This window comes from Oncorhynchus tshawytscha, linkage group LG07 (assembly GCF_018296145.1).
Source record: "Oncorhynchus tshawytscha isolate Ot180627B linkage group LG07, Otsh_v2.0, whole genome shotgun sequence".
In the NCBI taxonomy this organism is placed as follows: domain Eukaryota; kingdom Metazoa; phylum Chordata; class Actinopteri; order Salmoniformes; family Salmonidae; genus Oncorhynchus; species Oncorhynchus tshawytscha.
The window spans coordinates 9,974,422-10,001,668 of NC_056435.1; the positions used below are offsets into that span (position 1 = coordinate 9,974,422).

Consider the following 27,247-nt stretch of genomic DNA (forward strand, 5'->3'; position numbering starts at 1 on the left):
GGGTATGAGCAAACAGAATATAAGCTTTTAAAATTTAGATTTTCTCTGGACAGTTACTTTAATGCAAACAGAGCAGCTCCCTAGCATTGTGTTAGCATCATTGCTATTACGCTATTTTTTCTTTTTTCCACTTTTTTCTTTTCATACATTTCTGTCACATTTTTTGAAAAGCATGTCAATATAATTGCTTTGTGTATAAAATAAGAAATTACTTAATGCAGTGAACTTGGCAGCAAATAGTGTTTGAAATAAAGACAACTATATACAACATCTACCTATGTTACCATTTATTATATTTCTCATTTATAGGTCTTTTCTCATTTTCTACATGTATGATTTTTGTTTATCTGGTTTGTTTTATTTGATTTTTCCTCATGCTTTATAGTGAGAGCTCATGCATTAGGGCCCTTATTCTAGAGACTACAGTGGACTGGGCACATCAATCAAACAGTGCATGAACCATTACAGGACGGCAAAAGACCCGGTCAAAGTTCACAGTCAACGCTCACAACTTGGTCAGAGAAAGCAAACATAGGTAGAGCAGACCCCCTCATAACACCCAAAGGTTGGGGCGGTGTGATCAAAAGTTCTTCACAATGGTTAAACCAGCCATTCACTACTTCTGCAAGTTCAAGTTTTTTTTTTTTTTTTTTAAACATCACAAGCTGTGCTTGGTCCCCTTTCAAAAAACTGCAATTGCCTTGATTCTTGTGGATTCTTACAACTCTTTTTAAAATAAACAAATAAGAAAACATGCCAAATGCGGATGAGAAGTGTGACAATACAGAAGGGGGGAAATGACAAAATGGGCTTATTCACGAGAGTAGCCCGATTCCAATGAGTACACTAGGATAAAGTACTGTACATTAACATTTCCGAGCCTGTTAGAAATACATTTTGGGTATATATATATATTTTTTTTTGGTAACCTGTTAATTGTTAAAAATGACACAGAACAGGTCAAAAATGATCTACAGTTTCATACTTTTAAATTGCTACATTAACACAGGGATCCATTTCAATTCATTTAAAAATAAATAGTCCAAAGAGATGACATTGAGCAGTATAAAACACAGTAATCAAAATGAAGTGACCAGAAACTTTGTACAAACAAACATTACACATTAAAGAAACAAAAAGCTAATAGAAATCATCTTTGGTGAGGTAAGAAGGCTTATGATGACAGACAAGGAACATTAGCTCAAGTCACCTCAATCAACACTCATGGCTAAATATAAGCTCAAATAATTTCGCTCGTTTTTTTTTATCAAGCTCTCAACAAATGGCACATGATGATAGCAAAAATGTTGTCTGTGTGTTCAAATAAAAAGCAATACATAAAGTCCACTGTATCTGTCTGGCAACCACAAGAGTGTGAGCCATCCTGCAAGAATATCTTTCCATAGAAATGTACATTTCAAAAGGCCAAATTGTACCTTAGTATAATTTATGGCAATCACTGTAAAGGGAAACATGAATCAAATATTTTTTCAGAAGTTAATTAGGCCTACCTCAGATAGACTTAGATACAAACATGTCATTATCAGTATAGAAAGCATTCTCGAACAAATTTTCGGAAAATCAAAAAACACACGTATCTATCACTATTCAAGAACAAACAAACATATCGTCCTCAGACAGTGCAATGCTTTATATCTCACAGCAGAAACAAAGAAAAGACTGCACATGAAAAGTGTAAGAGAGGACATCCGCCTTCAAGACAAGAGGGAACGGGCACAACACTAATACTTAGGAAGAAGACAGCAAAATAGTCATTGTTATGACCCCTACTGGGAGGTGAGCTTGAAAGCCTTCTATATATTTGGCATAAACATACAGTGAGTGTAGACAAGGTTTGTCTGTAGATAGCCAACTGATTTCAGTTGATTTTTGCATGTACTGATTTATAAAAATGTATCAACAAAATCTGTTTAAAAAATCCCAGGTTTCCAGTTGTACAGCTGTCGTATGTCACGTGTTAGGTTACTAGTGTTGTGGAATAAACATCACTAAACTAACAAAACATCAACAACAGTCATTTGGTTGACGCGGAAAACAAGCCTTTACAGTGAGTCATTGAGAAAAACAAATCAGACAAAATTCAAGCAAATTCAATGTCTCACGGTCAAAAGTGGAGTGATCAGGAGAGGGAGCGAGGGTTGGGTGAGCATCATCCAAAACACAGAACAAATCAAGTCTAAACAGCTGGTAGGAGAAGTATCTTCATCTGAGCCTCCCTTTTCCTCCTGTGACAACAACCATACACATTTTAGAACAACATAGTCATTCTATTTCTATTTTTAAAAATCCACTCAGGACTGGAGTGAGAACTGGTCCTGTTCGATAGGCTTCTTGACCCAGGCTCCCAGTCCTGCCTTGTGGAATTCCTTGGTCAGAGTCTGCTTGGCAGCATGGTACTCCAACGCTGCCTGTTTGGCGTCATGGTACAAGCTGGGTTTGGCACCTTTGATTCTCAGAGTCTGTGAAAGCTAAAAGGCAGGAAGAGAGAAGTTTTAATTGGACAAGAATAAAACACGGTAAGAAGTGATTCAACAATCAAGTGAACAAACACGATGTCAAACCTTTTAAATTGAGTTCTTGGAACATAATAAGTCTCAACTACCCAGCCACGCATAGCAACAGCCACCTAAGAGTATAGTCGTGGCCAAAAGTTTTGAGAATGACACATATATTAATTTTCACAAAGTCTGCTGCCTCAGTTTGTATGATGGCAATTTGCATATACTCCAGAATGTTATGAAGAGGGATCAGATGAATTGCAATGAATTGCTAAGTCCCTCTTTGCCATGCAAATTAACTGAATCCCCAAAAAACATTTCCACTGCACTCTAGCCCTGCCACAAAAGGACCAGCTGACATCATGTCAGTGTTTCTCTCGTTAACACAGGTGTGAGGGTTGACGAGAACAAGGCTGGAGATCACTCTGTCATGCTGATTGAGTTTGAATAACAGACTGGAAGCTTCAAAAGGAGGGTGGTGCTTGGAATCATTGTTCTTCCTCTGTCAACCATGGTTACCTAAAAGGAAACACGTGCCGTCATCATTGCTTTGCACAAAAAGGGCTTCACAGGCAAGGATATTGCTGCCAGTAAGATTGCACCTAAATCAACCATTTATCGGATCATTAAGAAATTAAAGGAGAGCGGTTTAATTGTTGTGAAGAAAGCTTCAGGGTGCCCAAGAAAGTCCAGCAAGCGCCAGGACTGTCTCCTAAAGTTGATTCAGCTGCGGGATTGGGGCACCACCTGTACAGAGCTTGCTCAGGAATGGCAGCAGGCAGGTGTGAGTGCATCTGCACGCATAGTGAGGCGAAGACTTTTGGAGGATGGCCTCGTGTCAAGAAGGGCAGCAAAGAAGCCACTTCTCTCCAGGAAAAACATCAGGGATAGACTGATATTCTGCAAAGGTACAGGGATTGGACTGCTGGGGACTGGGGTAAAGTCATTTTCTCAGATGAAAACCCTTTCTGATTGTTTGGGGCATCCGGAAAAAAGCTTGTCCGGAGAAGACAAGGTGAGCGTTACCATCAGTCCTGTGTCAAATTCTGACAAACTCCAAGCATTGATTATGCAAGAATGGGCTGTCATCAGTCAGGATGTGGCACAGAAGTTAATTGACAGCATGCCAGGGCAGATTGCAGAGGTCTTGAAAAAGAAGGGTCAACACTGCAAATATTGATTCTTTGCATCAACTTCATGTAATTGTTAATAAAAGCCTTTGACACTTATGAAATGCTTGTAATTATATTCAGTATTCCATAGTAACATCTGACAAAAATATCTAAAGACACTGAAGCAGCAAACTTTGTGAAAATTAATATTTGTGTCATTCTCAAAACTTCTGGCCACGACTGCATATAAAGGTGTTGTGCGGATTAATAAGTATCCTACCTTGCAGTATAGGCGCACCCAGCGGCTGTAGAGGGCGTGCTTGCAGAGCCTCGAGGGCCGTCCCAAGTCGTCCTTGCCTGTCATGGCGTTGATAATCTCTAACCCCTGGTCTCCCACAGCCCAGTTCACACTGAAGTTAGGAGCTTTACCCGGTTGCCGTGCTTCTGCGTTGCTTATTCCTGCAGGGAAGAGAAAGTGACATAAAAAGATTCCTTTGTGAGATGTACAGCACCAGTCACACGTTTTGAAACACCTACCCATTCAAGGGTTTTTCTTAAATTTGACTATTTTCTACACTGTAGAATAATAGTGAAGACATCAAAACTATGAAATAACACACATGGAATCATGTAGCAATTTTATATTTGCGCTTCTTCAAAGTAGCCACCCTTTGCCTTGATGACAGCTTTGTACACTCTTGACAGTCTCTCAACCAGCTTCATGAGGTAGTCACCTGGAATGCATTTCAATTAACAGGTGTGACTTGTTCACAGTTATTTTGTAGAATTTCTTTCCTTCTTAATGTGTTTGAGCCAATCAGTTGTGTTGTGACAAGGTAGGGGTGGTATACAGAAGATAACCTTATTTGGTAAAAGACCAAGTCCATATTATGTAAAGAACAGCTTAAATAAGCAAAGAGAAACGATAGTCCATCATTACTTTAAGACATGAAGGTCAGTCAATGCGGAAAATTTCAAGAACTTTGAAAGTTTCTTCAAGTGCAGTTGCAAAAACCATCAAGCGCTATGATGAAACTGGCTCTCATGAGGACCGCCACAGGAAAGGAAGACCCAGAGTTACCTCTGCTGCAGAGGATACGTTCATTAGAGTTACCAGCCTCAGAAATTGCAGCCCACATAAATGCTTCACAGAGTTCAAGTAACAGACACATCTCAACATCAGCTGTTCAGAGGAGACTGTGTGAATCAAGGCCTTCATGGTCAAATTGCTGCAAAGAAACCACTACTAAAGGAGAAGAGACTTGCTTGGGCCAAGAAACACAAGCAATGGACAGTAGAAAGGTGGAAATCTGTCCTTTAGTCTGATGAGTCCAAATTTGAGATTTTTGTTTCCAACTGCCATGTCTTTGTGAGACACAGAGTAGTTGAGTGGATGATCTCTGCATGTACAGTGCCTTGCGAAAGTATTCGGCCCCCTTGAACTTTGCGACCTTTTGCCACATTTCAGGCTTCAAACATAAAGATATAAAACTGTATTTTTTTGTGAAGAATCAACAACAAGTGGGACACAATCATGAAGTGGAACGACATTTATTGGATATTTCAAACTTTTTTAACAAATCAAAAACTGAAAAATTGGGCGTGCAAAATTATTCAGCCCCCTTAAGTTAATACTTTGTAGCGCCACCTTTTGCTGCGATTACAGCTGTAAGTCGCTTGGGGTATGTCTCTATCAGTTTTGCACATCGAGAGACTGAAATTTTTTCCCATTCCTCCTCGCAAAACAGCTCGAGCTCAGTGAGGTTGGATGGAGAGCATTTGTGAACAGCAGTTTTCAGTTCTTTCCACAGATTCTCGATTGGATTCAGGTCTGGACTTTCACTTGGCCATTCTAACACCTGGATATGTTTATTTTTGAACCATTCCATTGTAGATTTTGCTTTATGTTTTGGATCATTGTCTTGTTGGAAGACAAATCTCCATCCCAGTCTCAGGTCTTTTGCAGACTCCATCAGGTTTTCTTCCAGAATGGTCCTGTATTTGGCTCCATTCATCTTCCCATCAATTTTAACCATCTTCCCTGTCCCTGCTGAAGAAAAGCAGGCCCAAACCATGATGCTGCCACCACCATGTTTGACAGTGGGGATGGTGTGTTCAGGGTGATGAGCTGTGTTGCTTTTACGCCAAACATAACGTTTTGCATTGTTGCCAAAAAGTTCAATTTTGGTTTCATCTGACCAGAGCACCTTCTTCCACATGTTTGGTGTGTCTCCCAGGTGGCTTGTGGCAAACTTTAAACAACACTTTTTATGGATATCTTTAAGAAATGGCTTTCTTCTTGCCACTCTTCCATAAAGGCTAGATTTGTGCAATATACGACTGATTGTTGTCCTATGGACAGAGTCTCCCACCTCAGCTGTAGATCTCTGCAGTTCATCCAGAGTGATCATGGGCCTCTTGGCTGCATCTCTGATCAGTCTTCTCCTTGTATGAGCTGAAAGTTTAGAGGGACGGCCAGGTCTTGGTAGATTTGCAGTGGTCTGATACTCCTTCCATTTCAATATTATCGCTTGCACAGTGCTCCTTGGGATGTTTAAAGCTTGGGAAATCTTTTTGTATCCAAATCCGGCTTTAAACTTCTTCACAGCAGTATCTCGGACCTGCCTGGTGTGTTCCTTGTTCTTCATGATGCTCTCTGCGCTTTTAACGGACCTCTGAGACTATCACAGTGCAGGTGCATTTATACGGAGACTTGATTACACACAGGTGGATTGTATTTATCATCATTAGTCATTTAGGTCAACATTGGATCATTCAGACATCCTCACTGAACTTCTGGAGAGAGTTTGCTGCACTGAAAGTAAAGGGGCTGAATAATTTTGCACGCCCAATTTTTCAGTTTTTAATTTGTTAAAAAAGTTTGAAATATCCAATAAATGTCGTTCCACTTCATGATTGTGTCCCACTTGTTGTTGATTCTTCACAAAAAAATACAGTTTTATATCTTTATGTTTGAAGCCTGAAATGTGGCAAAAGGTCGCAAAGTTCAAGGGGGCCGAATACTTTCGCAAGGCACTGTATAGTTCCCACCATGAACCATGGAGGAGATGTGATGGTGTGGGGGTGCTTTTCTGGTGACACTGTCAATTATTTATTTAGAATTCAAGGCAGACTTAACCAGCAGGGCTACCACAGCATTCTGCAGCGATACGCCATCCCATCTGGTTTGCGCTTAGTGGGACTATCATTTGTTTTTCAACAGGACAATGACCCAACACACCTCCAGGCAGTGTGAGAGCTATATGATCCCATATGTGTTATTTCATAGTTTTGATGTATTCACTATTATTCTACAATGTAGAAAATAGTACACATAAAGAAAAACCCTTGACTGAGTAGGTGTGTCCAAAACGTTTGACTGGTACTGTATGTGGTCAGGACAATCCAGGGGATGTTGTCTGACGTAAACTAAGTAGGGGCAGGATGTAGGACGGGTAGGATCACAGCCAGACAGACCCCTTACCGCTCAGAAGTGGCCGGTTGAGGTTGAACGTCTGAGGCAGGTCCTCAATGTCAGCGATCCTCTGGTACATGGCTCTGGAGAGGTGGTCTGCGTGGTACAAGCTTCCCAGGATAATGCTGGAGAAGTAGATGGGCTCTGTGAAGTAACACATCAGAGAGCCCTGGATCCCTACTACGTTCCACCTGAGAGAAGGGCGGCAGTGAGAGGTGGTGTTCAAAGGGAGGCGCTGCTTTTGAGTCACATGACCTTTTTGAGTCTCACCACCTCGAAGCACAGACATTTCTGAGTGCACGATACGGATAAGACCCAAGTCCACGTTTAAAAAATTAAAAAATCTCAACATTTTGGATTTTACCCTGAACATTTCAAATCAATCTGAACGCAGAGGTTGAATTTGAAAATGTCTTCTTGTGCCCTGTTTTTCTCTCCCTAATAATGCATCCTGGGTTGAAGAAAATAATATGTAATAGCCTCTCAGTTGGACATTTCCTATTTTTCAAACACTAAGCTCCACTTTTAGTGATGAAGGGTGTTTTATTGCCTGGAGTCAGATGCTATTCAAATGATTCTGATTGGTGCATTCCTCAGGCTAGCTACCCTCTCTCAAGTCCCAATCACTTTGCCAACAGAGCAGTGCTACAGGTGTGATTATGGTAGAGCCGTGATTAGCCCTTTGATTAATCTCCACGGAAATGGCATCCCTGCTGGGAGTGCCTTAGGAACTGTAACAGCTGCTCAAACTGCAGGTGTGTAATCATGAACAATATTGTTGATTTAGATTGTTTCTTCGAGGCTTGTTCTCTGGGCTTATTCTGTCCGTGTGACATGCTCAAGACATGCTCAAGCTGCGGCTATCGCTGACTCTTGAAAAGTCGGACGAAGTTCACAATAATGGCATAAATGGTAGATTTACATTGTTGGTGTTTTTATGAATATCACATTTAAATCGTCATTCCATGAAAATGACTGGACTCCTTCTGTATGGTGATAGTTTGACTGGCTGCTAAACTGTAAACATAGTAACAAGGAGTGGTTTCCAAGACAGATACAGACCTGGCGATCTTGTCACTGCAGGACATGGTGAGCAGCCGCTCTCCCTGCAGTACCCCGTCCCAGGTCTGGATAGTGTTACTGACTTTCACAGGGATGGTCCCCTCCCCAGACTCTATCTTGGTCCTCAGCTGACCACGAGCTTTCCTGTTAGGGTGCCTGTCTCCCTGATCTGTGGATGACATGGAAAGGAAATAAGCCTTAAAAATGGCGAAGAAGAAGCATTTTTAAAATGAAGACGAAGAAGAGCCGCCTAGGGAGATGTCTCACCCTCGAAGGCAGCCTCGTGGGGTGAGAAGATGCGCGCGTCTCCGCAGGGCGACGTGCTGATGTACAGGTGGAACTGCACGTTGTCCTTCAGACGGAAGCCCCGCTTGTTCTCGCACCTCGTGAACATCGACTTCTGCTGCTCCTCTCTGTTGTTACTATGGCAGACAGACAGACAGATGGACAGACAGACAGGTGTGTGGTAAGAAAAGGTTAACCCGTCTCTCTACATTGGCATTTGTATCTTCTGGAAAAATGTCACTTTTTGAGTGTTGTTGATCAGTCAGTTTCTACTAACCCAGTCTCCGTGGTTACAGTGACTTACCTGAGGAAGTGTTCCAGCTGTGCGTACAGGTACCTAAGGAGGGAACGACGAGCAATGATCTCAGCATGGCAGTCGTTCAAAGCCAGGCCGCGGTCACTCATGTACTCGCCGTTTATACACTTGGTCCCCGTGGTAACACAGATCACTTGCGCCTCCTTGACATCGGTGCCTGGGTGGGATGTGTGGATTGTGAGACAAAAAAATGGTTTACAATGGTACATAAACGACATAGTCTACTGAATACAGTATATCCTATTTTTTACATGATATATAAATGTTTCATGATGAAGTGATCAAATCAACTAGGAAACGTGAAGTGATACCTATTCCACAATGTAAAATACACAAACATCTTTTGTGATTAGTCTCCAATGAAACCCCCAGTTGTGATCCATGCAGCATCAGTGGGGCTCTCTCGATTTGACAGAGAATCAGAGATTAACAATCAAGTTAAATTAAAAGTTCCTTTTGGGGGGGGTAAAATAAAGTTATTCTAACAGTACCTGTTGTCATGACAACGCCTGCTAGGACTTTCCGTCGTGCGTGAGGGGATGTGAAGTTATCCGTCAGCTCACTGAACTTGTCAACTACCAGACCGGACACAGCATCAGCTAGAACCTGAAATAACCACCAAGCAGAGCATGAGATACATCAGAAGAAAAACCCAGGCCTTAAACCAGAGACTAAACCCAGACAGAATAGAAGGCAATATACAGAGAAGGGGAGGGAGGAGAGGGGAAAGTTCCTGGGGAAGTATAAACGTTATGATGATCACTTTTTCCAGCTTCATCATATTAGCTCTGATCGATGATCAATTGAAAATCTAACCAAAACCTCCACGTGAAGGTGTACATTAGAAATCACAGAGGCAATGACAATCCAGGGTACCCCTAAGAGACACTGCTTTCTCAAACTGAAGCTCGGGTAACAGAACTGGAATACAGGCTCGTGCAGTATAATAGATTCGAGGTGCCTACTTCTTCAGGGATCAGCCATACCTACTGCAGGTAAAAGGGTTTAGATAGGGATGAGTGACAGACAAGACACCGGGGAGCTTAAACGCTGCATTGCAAATCATCCGTCCGCTTCATTGACTGATCTGTTCTAAAAACAGGCCAACGGAGCAGGCAGCTTGTCTGATCAATAGGTATGTTTGAATAGCATTCGGGAGCTGATGTTAATTAAGATTACAGTTTAATTGACCTTGCCTCGTCAGTCGTTATCTCAGGCAGGAGGGATTAGGGGCACGGGATTAAGTGACATGTAAATAGATTTGAGTGTACACAATGCAACGTGGAACGTACAAGGCTGTAATGCACCACTGTCTCAAAGCCTCGTCTCCTTTTCAATTAAGCCCTGTCAGAGGCTTATAATGAGCTGGTTAAACCATTAAGTCAATTAAACTGAGAATAGTTAATGGGAAGTGAACACTGAATACTGCCTGCAATGAAGGATGAACCAAACTGACATATCTGACCATTGCTCTCTTATTTCATGGGGCTAAACCACCCAGATAGAGTAAAGACGAGTCTCTGCATACTACTACAATTGTTCTACTGCTCCACAAGATTTTCGATGGGGAGAGGGGGTTTGTCCTGCATTATGAGTTTACTATGTGCTATTCTGTGCCTTATATTCAAAGTAAAGCTTTTCAAATAACCATATGAAACAAGCATGTCATCCAACAGTCACTGAGTGAACGTGTTGTGGGCAGTAGTAGTTCTTACCTGTGGCAGGTGTAGTTGCAGGCCCTCTCTGGGTATGGGCTGTCTGGACGGTGTCTGGTCCAGTTGCATGTTAAAGAGGGCAGAGAGAGCAGCCTGTGCCGCCCGGGCCTTGGCCAGCTTCTTATTGCGGCCTGAGCCTTGGAACGTCTGCGTGTCCACCACCACGGACATGGCAAAGTTCTTGGCGTGGCTCTCTCCACTCTCTGACACAAAGTCGTACTTCAGCCCGGGTCGTAGTTCGTTGAGGATCATGACAGGGTTCTTGGCAATAGCGGGGGAGACGAAGGCCGGGACGGAGGAGGTGGGTGGTAGGCCTAACGAGGACTGACTCAGGGCGGTAGCACCTGAGTTCCCTAGCAGGGGGTATGCTACTAGTCCCAGGGAGCTGAAGGAGCCATTGGTACCGTTAGAACCCAGGTAGAAGGACTCCTCCGGAGGGGCCGGGGTCTCAAACCCATTAAACAACATGTCCGGGAAGTCAGCCTGGTCGGAGGTAAAGTCTGTGTTGACCGTTAGCGTCCGACCCATTGCCATGTGTGCCTCGGAGGCGTTGGGGAACTGAACGAACGACCGCAGAGCCTTCTCAGCTGAGTTGAGCTTAGCCTTCTTCTTGGTGGGGCCGGAGCCCTCGAACAGCTGCCCATTGACCTCGACAGTCATGACGAACACGGGCGCGTGGACCGGACCGGTCTGAGACAGCAGCTTGTACTGCAGTCCAGGCTTGATTTCATTCAGCTGCATCAGGGCATTTTTGGGCAGAATGGGCCCGGGCATTTTCTTACGCTTCTTGGGCCTGTACTTGTTATTGTGATGCCCGTTATTACCCTCTTCTAAGGGACGCTTTCTGCCCCCTCCACACCCTGCACTGCCCCCATTAGGGAGGTGAGCTGCCCCCTCACCCCCCAACCCCTCCTTGGTGGAGGAGCCCACGTTGTCCAGGTTGCGGTTTTCCTTAACGTCGGTGCTGCTGGAACCTGCGGTGCCCAGAAAGAGTAACTTACAACGCCTTCGTTGCAGGATCTTGTAAATGTAAAATTTATAGATTCCTTTATCTCTCTTTGTAACTGGACAAGTGATGTGTGTTCCTTTGTATGTTAGATTTGCAAAGAGTTATACATAGTCCTTATAGAAAACACTATGTTAAATACACAGTAATATTAGTATCGCCACAAAACCTTCAATACAATCAAAGGGGGAGCTGAATAACACTTGATGAAAGGACTGACTTCTGAGGAAAATCTGTAGATTTGATTTATTCGTGTATTTTTCAGAATAAGCACTACCAAAGACCTAGGCAGTGTAATTACAAAAGTAACCCCACCAAAATGTCTAAACATTTCAGTGTTGTCATCTGGCTCCTGATTATCTACTCATCTGTGTTATTAAAGAACTGGCTCTCAAAACTTCTAGAAATGTCCTGTGAAGGACTGCATGACCAATTTAACTGTAAGGCTTGTATTAATCATGGTATCAATAAATTAGGTCTAGCTGTGGTTGAGGGAACACATATCGCCACGTCCTGATTATAAAGCTGATGGAACTTGGTGTAAATTTTCATTTATAACATCCTCCAGCAAAAGCTCGATAGGTTACTCCTTTCGGCGCTCAGGGATAAAATACATCCTTGTACAAAATGCAGGAGGAGAGAAGAAGGGAGCGACAAGAGGCTTGGAAAGAAGAGGGACAACATAAGGATATCGCCACCTCCCCAAAATGGAGACAAACAAACAAGTGTTTTCTGGGATTTTCATGCTCCACCGCAGTCAAAAGCGTATTCAAATAACCATTTTATTTTCATTATAATTTAGCTCTGGACCAAGCTGTATAGCATCATTTTCTAAAACAAAAGTGTACAGAGTATATAGCGGTAAAGAAAATAACAAGCATGCAGGAGAAAATATAAACAGTGTAAAAAACACAATGCTGCTAGCGCCCAGCGTAACAGGAGTGGAGTTGTGATTACAACCCTGTTGGGAAAGAGAGATTATTGAACAACAGAGCGTTGTGATTGACCATGCCATGACAACACTGTCCGTCGCCAACCATGCTCAGTTCTGACCCACACACACACACACACACACACACACACACACACACACACACCAGAAAGCCCTTGAGTAACCTTGGCAATGTATGCCCGTCGGCCTGCCAACAACCCTCCCTGTGTGCTGTGCAGCGAGGAAGTCCCTGACCGACACAGTAATCCAAGTGAGCTCCCGTCTGGGTTGGGTTTGGTGTAACAGGGAAGCGGGAGGATTAGGGCTGTCCAAACACATAACATGTCCTAACATCATAACTGTCAAGTGTGTAATGGGATCTATGTGACGGTCCTGGGGCAAAGCACTGCCAGCCAAAGCAATGCGCTGAATGAATTCAACATCTGCTCCATACTGTGGGCATAGATACATATAGCCCCTCTCTCTCTCTGTACCTTGAGCTTGACATTTTTTGTTGTTGTTGTTGCCAAACCCTGTATTTTGACTATAGAAAGAGAATCCTTTCCTCAATAACCCTCCCAGGTTTGTTGCAGACAGTTTAAGGCTGAACTATAACTGCTCTCAGAACCTAGAGGAGGGTACTCTGTGGGGTTTTAGAAGCTTTGAGAAGAGGAGCAGGGGGTCAAGCTTAGAATCCGTCTCTTAAAATGGTCTGAAATAACGCAGGAGATATCCCCTCATCTCCCCCTGAATGGGAGATTAAACTCTGATCCTACCCTCCTGAGCCAGGAAACACAGTCTGATGACACTTTCTCAAGGTCAATCCGACACAAACAAATCAGGGAGAGGAGATTTAATACATTATAGGCCTACAATTCTGGATTCCATTCCCAATAATGTTGTGTTATTGCTAACAGTATTCAATTTGAAAGCATATAACCAAGTAAATAGTTTTGCACTACTAGGGATATTACATTATAAGTGTCTAAAAGCACTTCACAAGCATAACAGCTAGTGTGGGGGTGGGGGACGACGACGACGACGACTCACTCATGCGCTCTTCTTCATCTCCCTCCATGGTGAAGAACCTTGGCTGGTTACGGGGCTGCTTCACACCAGCTCGACCTGTAGGACAGACCGACAGACAGAGCATTCGGAAAGTATTCAGACCAATTGACTTTTTCTTCCACATTTTGTTACATTCCGGACTTCTGAAATGGATTGAATTTGTTTTTTCCCTTATCAATCTACACACAATATCCCATAATGACATAGCAAAAACAGGTTTTTCTCCAAAAAAAAGCTAATTTATTAAAAATAAAAACTTAAATATCACATTAACATAAGTATTCAGACCCTTTACTCAGTACTTTGTTGAAGCAGCTTTGGCAGTGATCATAGCCTTGAGTCTTCTTGGGTATGATGCTACAAGCTTGGCACACCTGTATATTGGAGTTTCTCCCATTCTTCACTTCAGATCCACTCAAGCTATGTCAGCTCAACCCAATTGAGATGGTTTGGGATGAGTTGGACCGCAGAGCGAAGGAAAAGCAGCCAACAAGTGCTCAGCATACTCCTTCAAGACTGTTGTAAAAGCATTCCTCATGAAGCTGGTTGAGAGAATGCCAAGAGTGTGTAAAGCTGTCATCAAGGCAAAGGGTGGTGGCTACATTGAAGAATCTCAAATCTCAAATATATTTGGATGTTTTAAAAAATATGTTTTTTATTTATTTCACCTTTATTTAACCAGGTAGGCCAGTTGAGAACAAGTTCTCATTTACAACTGCAACCTGGCCAAGATAAAGCAAAGCAAAGAGTTTAACACATTTTTGGTTACTACATAATTCCATACGTGTTATTTCATAGTTTTGATATGTATACAATTATACTATGTAGAAAATAGTAAAAATAAAGAAAAATCCTGGAATGAGTTGGTGTGTCCAAACTTTTGACTGGTACTGTACATATTCAGCATCTGGACTAATCCTGTCCATGCCGACAGACCATATAGGTCTGGGCAGTCTTTTGTGACTTTAATATCTGTCCCATTATCCCTCGGTTTCAACTAGCTCAGCGTTTCCCATACTGAAATCAAATCAATTAAATCACGCTTGGTGTGGTTGTAGACGTGGTTGTAATAAACAGAGCATTTTCTGTTTTCTTCCTACAAATGTGGTTCTATCTTTGAAACCGTTTAAGCTTGGAAATAGTATGACCCCCGTCACTGAAAGATAAGACTCTCAGAACAAGTATGTGTCTTCTGTTTCCCTCTACAAGCCGTACAAGGACTCAGAATGGACAAGACCAGACACCAAATCAGACAAGGGGGAGAACGGTGCATTCTTTCCTACACAGAAGAGCATACAAAAGTATGGCATGACGACCTTCTGAACTTTTCAATACCTCCCTGATGCATTTCAGTCGCTTGAAACTATACTTCCTTCAGATTGAAACACTGTCAAGAGTACTGTCTGGCAGATTTGTAATAAACCATAGCCCAATTTCTTTTTTCTTTTTTTTAAGTCAACATTAGTCGTTGACTACATAACTTGGTGGGGTCGCAACAACATTTTGATATGAAAATGGGGTCGTGGGTCAAAAAAAGTTTGGGAACCCCTGAACTAGCACTTCTGGAAAATGCTGCAGTTCACGCACTCTACAGTACAGTAGCCTATGTGGTTCATTTGAGAATACACAGGAAGTCTACAGAAATATAATACCTCAATTATATTTCCCCAGACAGCCATGAACAAAAAAAAAACGTCCATGTTAAACATACAGTATCAATGCTGCAGCATATAAGATTGCAACACACTGATGGAAATGGAGTGTCGGATGTCTGAAAATAACCTACCGAGCGTAAAGTTAAGTGTAACCAGAACAAATGAGCATGACGGTGACAGCAACTGTAGGAAGCAACGGGCTGAGCGATATACCCTTGCCACCGGGAGGAAACTACCTTTCATGGTGTTAAGCTCCGATACTATATCAACCCACAAACAGACAGAGCGAAAAGTCAGGGAGAGAGGGAGAGAGGGAGCAGAAAGGACAGAGAGTAAATCAATATAATAATTGTAAAACAGAAAAACAGCCTCAAGCTAATCTTTCTCCACTGTTCCATTTTGCACAGGACATTTCTCCAGCCAATCAACCCTACAGTCACAGAGCACTAAGGAAGCTGTTGCATATATTCATTTGCCAGAGGAAACCATATAATTAACTAGTGATTGAATCTACAGTTTATACATCAGTCAATACGAGCTGTATTTGTATCGGGCATACTGTCGTTTTCCCAATACTCATCTCCACAATCTATCTTGACCAAAGCCAAGAAATGTGGAAAGATAGTAGTCTGTTCTCTCTATTCCTCCCTGTGGGATTAAATAGGGTGTTAGATTTGTATTCTGCCCCCCCCCCAATGGTCTGTGGTGTGGCGATAACAACATAGCACCTCTGTAGAGGGAAGAGTAGTCGACAGAATGAGATGCAGTAACTTCATAAGAACACTGAGGGGATAAACCAATTGCATTGGCGTGTTACAGAAACTCTCAGTGTTTTCCGCACAGTTATTTTTCAGAAGAGAGGGAGAGACCCTTGAAGGACTATGGTAAATAGGGGGAGGGGGGGGTAAATGACTGAGGGTTTCAAATTGAAACAATAATATTTTGATATAAATACTTCACATAGACCGGGACAGTATAATTGGTGTCCTCTCTCTCAAAAGCAACCAATTGCAAAGTCCTCCCACAGACGAGAGAAAATGGAGGGAGTTGAATGGAGATGATCTGTGATTGCCGCAGCAGCATTTCTTTGGTGCCGTTTGCTTTGAAGCGGATGCATTTGATAAGCATTCCCACAGAAAAGCAGCCTGCTGAATCTATCCAATCAGGCCAGCCACTACAGGCAGAGTGATTGAGGAATACAAAAATCCATATCACTTCCGTAATGACACTTTCAAGAAGGAGAGGGTGCTGACACCACTAGATATAGAATACATAAAATGTCAAACGGAAAAGTTTTTAACAACTTTTCTCATCCAATGACAATGAGAAAAGACAATACTATTTGGGAGCAAACGGCAAGTTTGTTGTTGTAGTCAACATGAAAGCAGAGGAGATAATAGTAGATCATAGAAACCATTCATTTAGACAGCGCTTCTGCAACTGCCACCTTATTGAGTCGAAGCTATTAAATGACATCGCTCACATTTCTTCCTATACCCCTTTTGCCTCCCCCTTCCTGACTGCCTGTCAGAGAGCCATCACCTCCCTTGCACCCCCCCCAGTCGTAAACTGTAGCTCTCACCGTGAGACAGCAGCGCTCGCATTCCAGGACGATAAGGGACGCAACGCTGCTGTTATTCACGTTAGCTTAATCCTCAAACTGTCACTCTACATGTCATCCACCATGCAGGAAATTAAATAATTAAATAATTACCAGATAATTATCAACGCTGCTTTCTGGGCTGAAACGAACGTCGACGGGCTGGTTTTTACTGCAACACTCTTGGCTACGGATTAGGGATCTTGCTTTCCTGGCTGTGGGGTGGGGGCGGTGACTGAACGGTCACTTCCTGGAGAGTGGCCTTGTGGATAAATCGCTGGCATTTCCATGACAGGGGTCAGAGGTCAAGGGACAGGAAGTGTCATATTTGCATCACTGAAGATTAATGGAGGTCTGGGTTAAGTTACAGTCTTACTCATTACTTTGTCTAAATGTCATCTTTGTTTGGTTTGCTCTCACTTTCAAGTGGACAAATACTAAATGAAGTACCAGGTCTATGATGGTTCATATTGCCTTGGCCCTGCATGAACAGATCAGTTTAGCTGAGTGATGAAGCATGTGTCGGCGCCAAAATGAGCTCTCACTGAACCATGGTGTCTGTAGCTAGTGATATCCAACCTTGCTATAATGGCATCATCTATCCAGACCCCTTACAGCCACCCAGCTGCACCACGTCCTATTCCACTAACATGGTGCTAGAGGCAACTGCGTGGCTGTTGGCTCAACATGTGTCAGAGTCATAATGGCCAGGCGCAGGGAGCCAGATGGGTATTAAAGAAAGGGTAGCGGCCGTAGCTGCCATAGCCTCCAGTACAGGTTTCATTAGGAATATAAACTCAGCAAAAAAGTCCTCTCACTGTCATACAAATATGTATAAATATTTATATGAACATTACAAGATTCAACAACTGAACAAGTTCCACAGACATGTGATTAACTGAAATTGAATAATGTGTCCCTGAACAGGGAGGGGGGTCAAAATCAATGAAGATCTGTGAAGTTATTTGGATTTTTACGAATTATCTTTGAAAGATAGGGTCCTAAAAAAGGGAGCTTCTTTTTTTTGTTGAGGAGCTCTTTGTCAGCACCATGGACAGCGCTAGTGATGCACAGCTCTCAGCACAGCAGGCCACTGAATTGGCCAGAACCATAGCAGTAAGCACATGGTGTGGTAATGTGCCTGTTGCTATATTTCCCCTAGGCCACATACATAGCTGTAGTCTACTAGGCGCCACAGCTGAGCTAATATTCCATGTAGAGGAACAACAACAACCAGAATGAGCAGGGTGGTCAATGCACATTCCAGGAAAGGAAATCAGCAGGATATGAATGCTGCTCTTAGTGCTAGGAGCTGGTGGACAGGGCTGAGAAGAGGGTCTTCACCTTCCTTTCTTTGACACATATGGTATTGCACAGTGCTACATACAGAGTGCTTTTGTTAACCATATGCCTACTAATATTCTTCATGGCAGTCAGCTTTCCCAGGGGTTTTTCTACAAGCCTGGTTTTAGACAGTCTTTGGAGGAGGACACACAAGATATATACACACACAACAGTGAATGGTGCACATCATAGTAAGTAAATCACATAAGTGAACCAAGTAGAACCAAGAAAGCCTTGTTGTTAAGCTGCTTTGGTTGTACGAAGATCAGAGCCGGCTTTTGTGTTAACCAAACCAGCCTCTCTCTCAGCCTGAACAGTGTAATCTCGTCTCTCCGCGTGACAAGAAGTGGCCTTGTACCCCCGCCGCCACTCAACTCCTTCCTCCCGAACATTAGCACTGACAATGTTATCAGGCCGCCGAGCCCTGGCGCCTTTGCTGGAAATGCCGGCTGCTTGCTTTGTGTGCTGGATTGACGGAGACCGAAGCTTTAGGTTGTTATTCGCTCACCAAGATAATGGGCGACAGAAATTAGCTGGGGCGGAATGAGAAAATGTCAACAAAAGTAGTTATCTGTGAGTGAGTTTGTGTACACACGTTTGAAGAAAAGGGAAGTAGGGAGATAGACGTCAAGGATTTGGAGTGGCATTCTGTTCACTGTCAAAGCTCACAGATATCAACACTGGATTGTATCCACAGCCTGTGTAGCCTCTGTTAGCCATTCATGTTAAAAGGTTTCACCTTTAAAAACATGATTGAAGTTTTCTCATGAGAACTTTAACTAGCATGAGTTTACAAGGATATGCAGCATCAACACGTTTGAGCTTGTTGTTAATCACAGTCACTCTCCCCAAGTTATCAATGTTGGGAATCTTAGGACTATGAATATCATCCGCGATCTTAGCAAATCAATGCGAGCACCCTATTTCATCCTAAGGACCAACGTGTGAAAGCCATAAAGGATTGCCACAGCCATATTTACATTGCTGGTCCACCATCAAAAATATGTGGTTCTGCAGTACCGTATCTATAGCAGCGTATGCTGCCTGTGTGGTGTAGACATGTGTTTAATAGGAAATCCAGGAGAGTCTGGAGCTGTATGTCTGACACATAGATCTGTCTGAAGCCTGTCATTCACATCCTATGGAGAAACAGACAGTATCTCACACAACCTGGACCCCAGAGACCAACAACTAGTTAACAATGTCTCCCGATGTCGTTCGCCTTCAAAGAACGCGCACTCCTGTCTCAGACATACATAGATTCATTCACACACCACCGCACACAGTTACACAGGCGGAACATATCTTGCAAATCTTGTCATGTACTCATAGTATACTGTACAGTACACACAAGCAGGCTTGCACGTGAGCACACGCGCATGCTGTGAAATGGCAGGACTGTATTAAAAGCTGATTAAAGTAGCATAAAACTAGACAACATGAGCACCCTACATACCTTCTGTCATTGCTTTGCTGATGACACCTATGAAAATAAGAGAAAATCAGAATATTACTATTATGGAAATATAAAAATGATTTCCCATCAAATCTGAGGTGTTGTCCCCTGATATGATAGGATAAACCCATTCCACACTTTCTGGTGATCAAAAATAACCATTAGAATTTTTGGGGAGAGAAAATGTGGAAATATGAAATGTAATGTTATGATGTGCATTTACGGTGAAGTTCACCACAATATGTATTTCACCACCTGGTACCGTGCTCTCAATCAGCAGTCGACCATCACCAACCCTTGTCAAGAGCTGGTAATACCCTCAATAAACCACCGATTCAAATCCCATCAGAGAGGAAAACAATGCTGAACTCATGATGATGACGGGAGACACCAGCCAGAGGTTTCAGCACTAACCAGACAATCCATGAGGAGACATTGATCAACGGAAGTTGGGGAAAGTTCTGGTTCTTGAAGTGGAATAGCTCTATAGCTGGAGGGGTATTCTGAAACCAACTATCAGAGCCACCCCTCAGTAGCCTAACGCAGATGGATCGATCCACTGGGTTTGGGCGGACTTGGGAGAAATAAGGTGTTGGTGCCTTCCAGCACAAAAAGCCTCCTTGAACATTGGAAGCAGCAGAGGCGGCGTATATTTCTCTCACACCCTCCATTTTCTCGCCGTGAAATATCATTTTTTAGGCACGCTGGACAGGACCCTCGTCCAGGCCCCGTTAAGCCACAGGCGTGACTTATCAATGTGCCGTGGAGAGGTGATGAGATGAGATGGTGGAAGGGAGACAGAGGCAAGTGAGAGCTGAAAGGAACAGACAGAGGGAGCACTCTGTTTTTCTTTTTTTTTTAACCTTTATTTAACTAGGCAAGACAGTTATGAACAAATTCTTATTTACAATGACGGCCTACCTCGGCCAAACCCTAACGACACTGGGCCAATCGTGCAGCCTGGAATTGAACCAGGGTCTGTAGTGACGCCTCTAGCACTGAGATGCAGTGCCTTGGAATGCTGCGTCACTCGGGAGCTGTCTGTACCTCACTACTTCTTATTTGCCTTCCTAACTGGTTGTTAGAGACAATCCAAACATAAGATGTCTCAAACAAGAAGACCAAACCTCCACCCAAATCATCAGAGTACCTACTGTACATAGTACCTCATTGGTTATAAAACGAATCACAATAAACTACCAGATCGAGAGGGAACTGAGCAGTAAGCTAGTTCATAGCTTTTCCTTTTATTTTCTTCATCAGTAATAGTGTACAAACTGAGGGAGCTAAATGAAGATTTAACAATGACATTAAAATCCCACAATTTATTGACCTTAAAATGCAACCGGGTAAATCATATTGGAACATAATACTGCCTTGAACACCAAGGCCATTTGAAGAAATTTTACCAAGCAAATTCAACCAAACCTTATTGGTTGACCTTTTTCAGTTTGTCAGTTACAAATGGTGTGGCTATTAGCCTGAAAGTCCCAATGGAAAAAATCACTGAACTGTTGCAGTAGTCGATGGAAATGTGACATTTAGGGCGAAATCACATGAAAATCTCAAATGAAGAAAGTACACCTATCAAAACCTTGAAATGGGCTGTTACTGAATTGCAATAAATCAAAAAGCATTACAGTATATATCAATCTGTCTGATATACAGTACCAGACAAAAGTTAGGACACACCAACTCATTCAAGGGTTTTTCTTTATTTTGACTATTTTCTACATGGTAGAATAATAGTGAAGATGTCAAAACTATGAAATAACACATATGGAATCATGTAGTAACCAAAAAAATGTTATTCAAGAGTCTTCAAAGTAGCCAACCTTTGCCTTCATAACAGCTTTGCACACTCTTGGCATTCTCTCAACCAGCTTCATGAGGTAGTCACCTGGAATGCATTTTAGATTTTTCCCCCCCAACGTTCTTAGTAAGGGTGAGTCGAGTCCATTTTATTGTAAATGCTAGCCCTGGGTAATATAGGTCAGAGCTGCCATTGCTGCACAGCTAATAAAATCTCCCCTGGTCTTCAAGGACATTATGTGGCTGCAGTCCCTTTACCATTTTCCCCAAAGGAACCAATGCAATCTTTATGATGGCGCAGTGGGCGACAGGGACGCTGTACATATTCCACACACTAATCAGTGTCACTTAAACGGGCTAGGGTCAGGGGTCAGCCCCCCTGTGGGTCTTCTCCAACGGAAGCGAAGTCTCCAGATCTACGCTGATGACAGCCTGGCATTCATACACAGTATTCGGTCATCTCTCTCTCTCTAACTCACGCAGGCACAAACATACACTATTCTATCACCTCTCAGAGTTCCCTCTGCGGGGCTAGGCAGTGCAGAGGGGCCTGTCACTGTCATGCTCAAGGGTAAACCAGGTATAAGGCTTATCTCTCCCAGCCTCTGGTCTGCAGGTATGATGAGGATAAAGGCAGAACACACAATCATTATCACAAGTGTATATTATTTGATCTTTCTGGGAGTACCACGTTAGACTGGAAGCCAATATTCCTGTTAAATTCTTCTAGCCGCCCCGAGTCCTGAACCCACCCACCCAAGCAGCCCCTCTTCCTTCCTATCCAGCTGGCTGACAGCCAGTCGGATCAAATCCATTTAACGTCATCACAGGTTGCCCTTTGGTCCCTGGCCTCCAGTGCTGAAAATTGCTACTTTGCAAATGCCCTTCATGTAACGGTCCAACTGTGTCACATGTAGTCAGCTACCTTCATAGACTCTGGCAGGTGATTTTGTACTCTCTCCCACACCGTACATTGAGGAGGCACACCATTTTTTTAGGTGCTCAGCAGGTAGGTATACGACAGATGAGAGATTCCAGGTTCCTAGCTCTGCCTCTCTCTTCCCATCCCCAGCCATTCTCTCCGCACCACTACCCCCGTAGCTCACAACAGATGACTATCGCTGTCTTCCCCCGCTGCCGCTGCCGTCAAGGCCGGGCCAGGTGCTCCTCTATCTCTGGGAGAGAAGGGAGGGAATGGAGAGAGAGGGGAAGGGGAAGATGTTGAATTTCATACCTCACGGCTCCTGATTTAACCAGGTCTTGAGGTAACGTTGACAGACAGTCGACTAGCCAGGAGAGGGGTGAGGAGGGGGATGGGGAGGCAGAGGTGGCCCCTGTTTGAGAGGGTCAGCTTGATGTAACATTATAGTTAGCGGTGTAGTGGAGGGTAAACGCAGGTATACACATTTGTTTTTCAGTGGGCATTGTGTATGCTCACTTCTTAATCCCCATGATGCGTGTCATAGTAGTGTAGCGGAGGTATACGCCGTATCAATTAACAAGGCTGATGGAGCAGATCAGAAGGTTTAGCAGATCAGAAGGTTTAGCTTAAAATGTTGACAAACTATTATTTCTTCACATTTTCAGCGCAGCAATGTGCACACGGCAGTAGGCTTACGCAGAAATGTTCCTAAACGCAATTTGCAGAAAACACATTCTAAAATGCACACGCAAGTGGTTTCATGGACAGAGATGGAAATATCAATTAGAAATGTAGATAGAAGGTAGATCTAAAGATGCAACAACGATCATGGGTCGCTAATATGTCTAGGTTAATGCCTGCTAGACAATGAAAGGAAGTGTAAAGAAAACGAATAGAACAGGAGAATGCAAATGAGGAAGTCTTTATAAAAAATAATTGCTTCCACATTTCGACGGTGGGATTTTGGCTATAGGCTACTTTCACGTAAGGTAAGACGTCTTTATAAAATAACATGAAGTAAAACGTCCAGGTTTCAAACAATTAAGGAACAGGAAAAACAGTGACGCTAACCGTCTTCTGGTAGATGAAAATGGTTTCCTAAAATCCTGCTCAATTAAATGTCAACTGCAAAGTAGACTATGCCTACCTGGCAGAATGATATCATGATTATTTGCATTAATGCAGTGGCCAATTGTTTTTGCAAACTCTATCTCATGTGCAACAGTGTTTTCGCTAACCAAACAGTGCTAGGTGCCTGCACACTTCAATTAAAGGGTAACTGCACCAAAAAAAAAAAAACATTTCATAGACCTCAAAGGTCCTCCTGATGTGGTTTAAGCATTGGTGTGGACTTTGAACATCCGATTGTGTTGTTTTTCTATTTAAAAAGTGTGAAACCTGTGCAATTTCTGACTTAACAGCCTCGTTTATCTATTTCAATAGTAGACCTACTATTAGCCTATTTGCACGGTACAGCTTGGGTTGGCCTTACTGTTAGAGACCAATATGGGATTTATCCATTTAGGTCATTTAGTGTATGTCACCGTTTCTCACACAATTTTTCACACTTTCCTTCGCTGGGTGGGCCGATAGATTTTTTTGTTTTGTGTTCAACATTGGGCTATAACCACTTCCTCCAGGCACCGCTACACCACTGATTATAGTGGCGGTGGTACCAAAGCCAAAATACAACATATGTTCATTAAATCATATACCTAGAACAACCTAGAACGGAACGCAGCTCTCTTAGGGCTCACTGGAGACCAGAAATATCTGGATACAGCAGAGCCACTTATCAAGTATCACTATCAACCCACCTCCTATCAGAGAAGAGGATACTGTTAGGTCTGACAGAGAGTCATGGCGTACGGCTCAGGCAGGCTAGACAGACACATCCCTCAGCGTCATCGGGCCGCCGGGTACGTCTCGCAGAGCAGCCGTGTACGCCTCACAGTGCAAATCCATCCGTTTACCTTGTCTGGAGTTCACTTTCCTCCCCCAGTAGATTAAACTCACACTTCACCTCACCTCGCAGCACACCAGTTAGCATGAAGGTATAGCGGAAATTATGGTACGTATAACTTCCCAGTGTGTAGGGTGTAAACAGTGGGAAAAAATATTTGCAATACTTTTGAACTATTTACCTTGGATTACAGCTAAATTCATGTATTTTATACTCAGGACAGATTGAGACAAGTAATTGCTGTGTTGACTTCTGAGTGTTTCCCGAAGGCAGGGAATCCGCATTCAAATATTATGTGAGGGTTGGGACTGAGTAAACTTCAGAGTTATTTAGCCATTGAAATATTAGCAGCCATTGACAATCATGTCTAAACCCAACGGAGCGAGAATATTACAAAAATGACTTCAGCAGGCAGCACAGCACATTACAGATAATGCTCGGAGAGACTACAATATCTCCAGTCCCAAATATACTTACTAAATGTTCCACTACAATAGATTTGATTTACTCATTCAGTCACGGGAGGCTGTTTTATGCCAGAATATTAAACGTGTCTAATAATTAAAAGGTTCTGCTGAACTTCCCTTTAATTAATCCATATGATTAATATGCCAAGGTGGCAGCTCATTGTTTACCTCTTGACAGACTATTATTGCAACAATGTAATAATCCCTACTGGCGTCCTTCCTCATAATGCATCAACAGATTACGTCGTTCTGAGGATTCCGACCCAAGCACTTCAAGAAATCATTGGAAGACTGGGGAAAACTAGATTCATCTTGTTTCTTATAAAGTTAGACATTGTCTACAGCGCTCGCCAGCATGCAGCCCTGAGCAAGGCAGTTGACCCACTGTTCCCCGGGCGCCGAAGACGTGGATGTCGATTAAGGAAGCCCCCCCCCCGCACCTCTCTGATTCAGAGATGAGGAAGACACATTTCAGTTGAAGGCATTCAGTTGTACAACTGACTAGGTAAGGTATACCTCTCTCCCTTTCCTAAAAAAAACAGAAATGAGTTACCTCAGGTTCGTTCAGCCATTCCTATGGGGAAAATGAATGGAGAAAGAGTGGGGTTTCGGGATAAACGCCAAAAACAAGGTCTGAGGGTTAACACAGGCTTAGGAGATCTTATATGTTTTGTTCTATGAGATAATATCAGTCAGTTAACGTGGCCTTTATAAATTATGAAGCCTTTGTGTTCTTCGCCTGCTTTAAAAAAAAACATAAATGCTTAAAGATTCACAAAAAGTGACTTTCGCTGATGAAGATTATCTCATAGAACAAAACATATGCGATCTCAGCCTGTGTTTACCATAGACCTTAAATCCTCAAAAAAACAAACATTCATTTGCCCATAGGCTTTGACCAATGATGCATGTCGGAGAGACGCAATTGCTATTTCTCTCTATACCTTCCAGACTCTATATAGGGGGGAAAAACTGAAGAAACAAGTGTACATATTCCATCCACTTCAGGTATATTATTAGATTTTTTTTGTTATTTTTTAAATAAATCAACATATCAGATCTTTTTTTTTTTAACTTAACCATCACATTCCTAATCTCCTTTCAGATTCCCCTTTCTCTAGTAGAACTTTGGATCTCAAAGACTGTGTATGACGGGGACACGTTACAGTATGCAAAGAGACCAAACAGCCTATCACCATGCTGTATCCACGCTCCAGAGATTAAAGCCCAGGAGTGGAAGGAGGGTTTATGCTTTTCGCATGGACACCTCTCAGAATTGAAACTCCTATCTGCTCGCCTTGCAATAGACTACCGGTTCCCCCATCGTTGCAGAAAGTTAATTTGAAAGTTAATATATCTGCCTATTGCCATCACCCAAAGCAACGGGCGCGGAACTGAGCCTGTATCCTGTCATAGAAAATGACAGAACACATCATGCGTACGGTATATAGTGTGTGTGAAGTCTGAGTGGCACTGACAGTACGCTTCAGAGTTAAATGTATGATAACTATAGCTCTGTTTAAAGGGTGAAAACTCGTGGAAGATTACATGTGATATTAACACAGTTCTTGATCCTTCAAACACGTACAACATCACAAACACATGTTCGGTGGAAAATAAAGTAACACGATTCTACTACAAATACAGGTTTGCCTCAAAAAACTTTGAACATGCTTTTGAAGCACACAGCAGTGTGCATTTCTATGCATGAATTCTCATATTGTTATCCCAAACTCAATGACATATATCCAATATCTGAAAACTGCCTGCATCATTCTCAGAGACAACATACGCAGTATTTTGGTCACAACTCTGTAACCAAATACACAAGCACACCAGAGCAATCCTTGCATTAGTCAATCAACCAATCCATCAATGTTAAGTACAGTGACAAAAAAAACACAGACCTACAGATACACACACAAGCCCACAAGAGCACTCCCCTCCACACACACACACAAAGCCTAACCCTCCGAGCCATCCTGGAGCGGAGTACCTTTGCGCTCGGAGCGTTTCTTGCGTCTCCTCTTGAACCTCCTCCGGATCAAGCAGTAATAGGCCCCCGCGGCCCCCATGGCCTGGGAGCCATCCAGAAACAGAGCCATGCCTAACAGGGCTGCCTTGTTGCCCCGAGGCAGTCCTTTTGCCCCCTAGGCTGCCCTGTTGCCCCTAGGCTCTCTTTAGCCTGGAGAGTCTAGGAGGCACTGCACTTCCCCTCCCTCTCTCACTCTGCTAAGTACTGTACAGGCACCAGGCGCAGACCCTCCCTCCGCCTGTCTGTCGTTCACACCCTCAGATGTCATGAGCTTTGCCAGCCGGTACTTTTATATGAATGACATAAAACGAACAAACGTCACTCCAGTGGTAGCCAATCTCGCCCTCTCCTTACGGACCCTCGTGATCTGAGGAGACACATGTCACAGTCACATACACACACACACACACACACACACACACACACACACACACACACACACACACACACACACACACACACACACACACACACACCTGGCCCCATCCAATGACGCTCACCTTC

The 27,247-nt window shown here is 43.1% G+C and overlaps 1 protein-coding gene across 1 annotated transcript; it reads right to left on the bottom strand.

The window, feature by feature from the left end:
• Positions 1 to 620: 620 nt before the first annotated feature.
• Positions 621 to 26,992, bottom strand: LOC112253787 (double-stranded RNA-specific editase 1-like). The gene is made up of 10 exons (XM_042324080.1): positions 26,705 to 26,992; positions 13,472 to 13,546; positions 10,485 to 11,458; positions 9,261 to 9,375; positions 8,758 to 8,926; positions 8,436 to 8,590; positions 8,169 to 8,337; positions 7,116 to 7,297; positions 3,912 to 4,090; positions 621 to 2,489 (listed from the first exon to the last, which is right to left on the bottom strand). Exons 1-10 carry the CDS (start codon positions 26,811 to 26,813, stop codon positions 2,313 to 2,315), a joined length of 2,304 nt encoding a protein of 767 aa, XP_042180014.1. The 5' UTR covers positions 26,814 to 26,992; the 3' UTR covers positions 621 to 2,312.
• Positions 26,993 to 27,247: the final 255 nt, after the last annotated feature.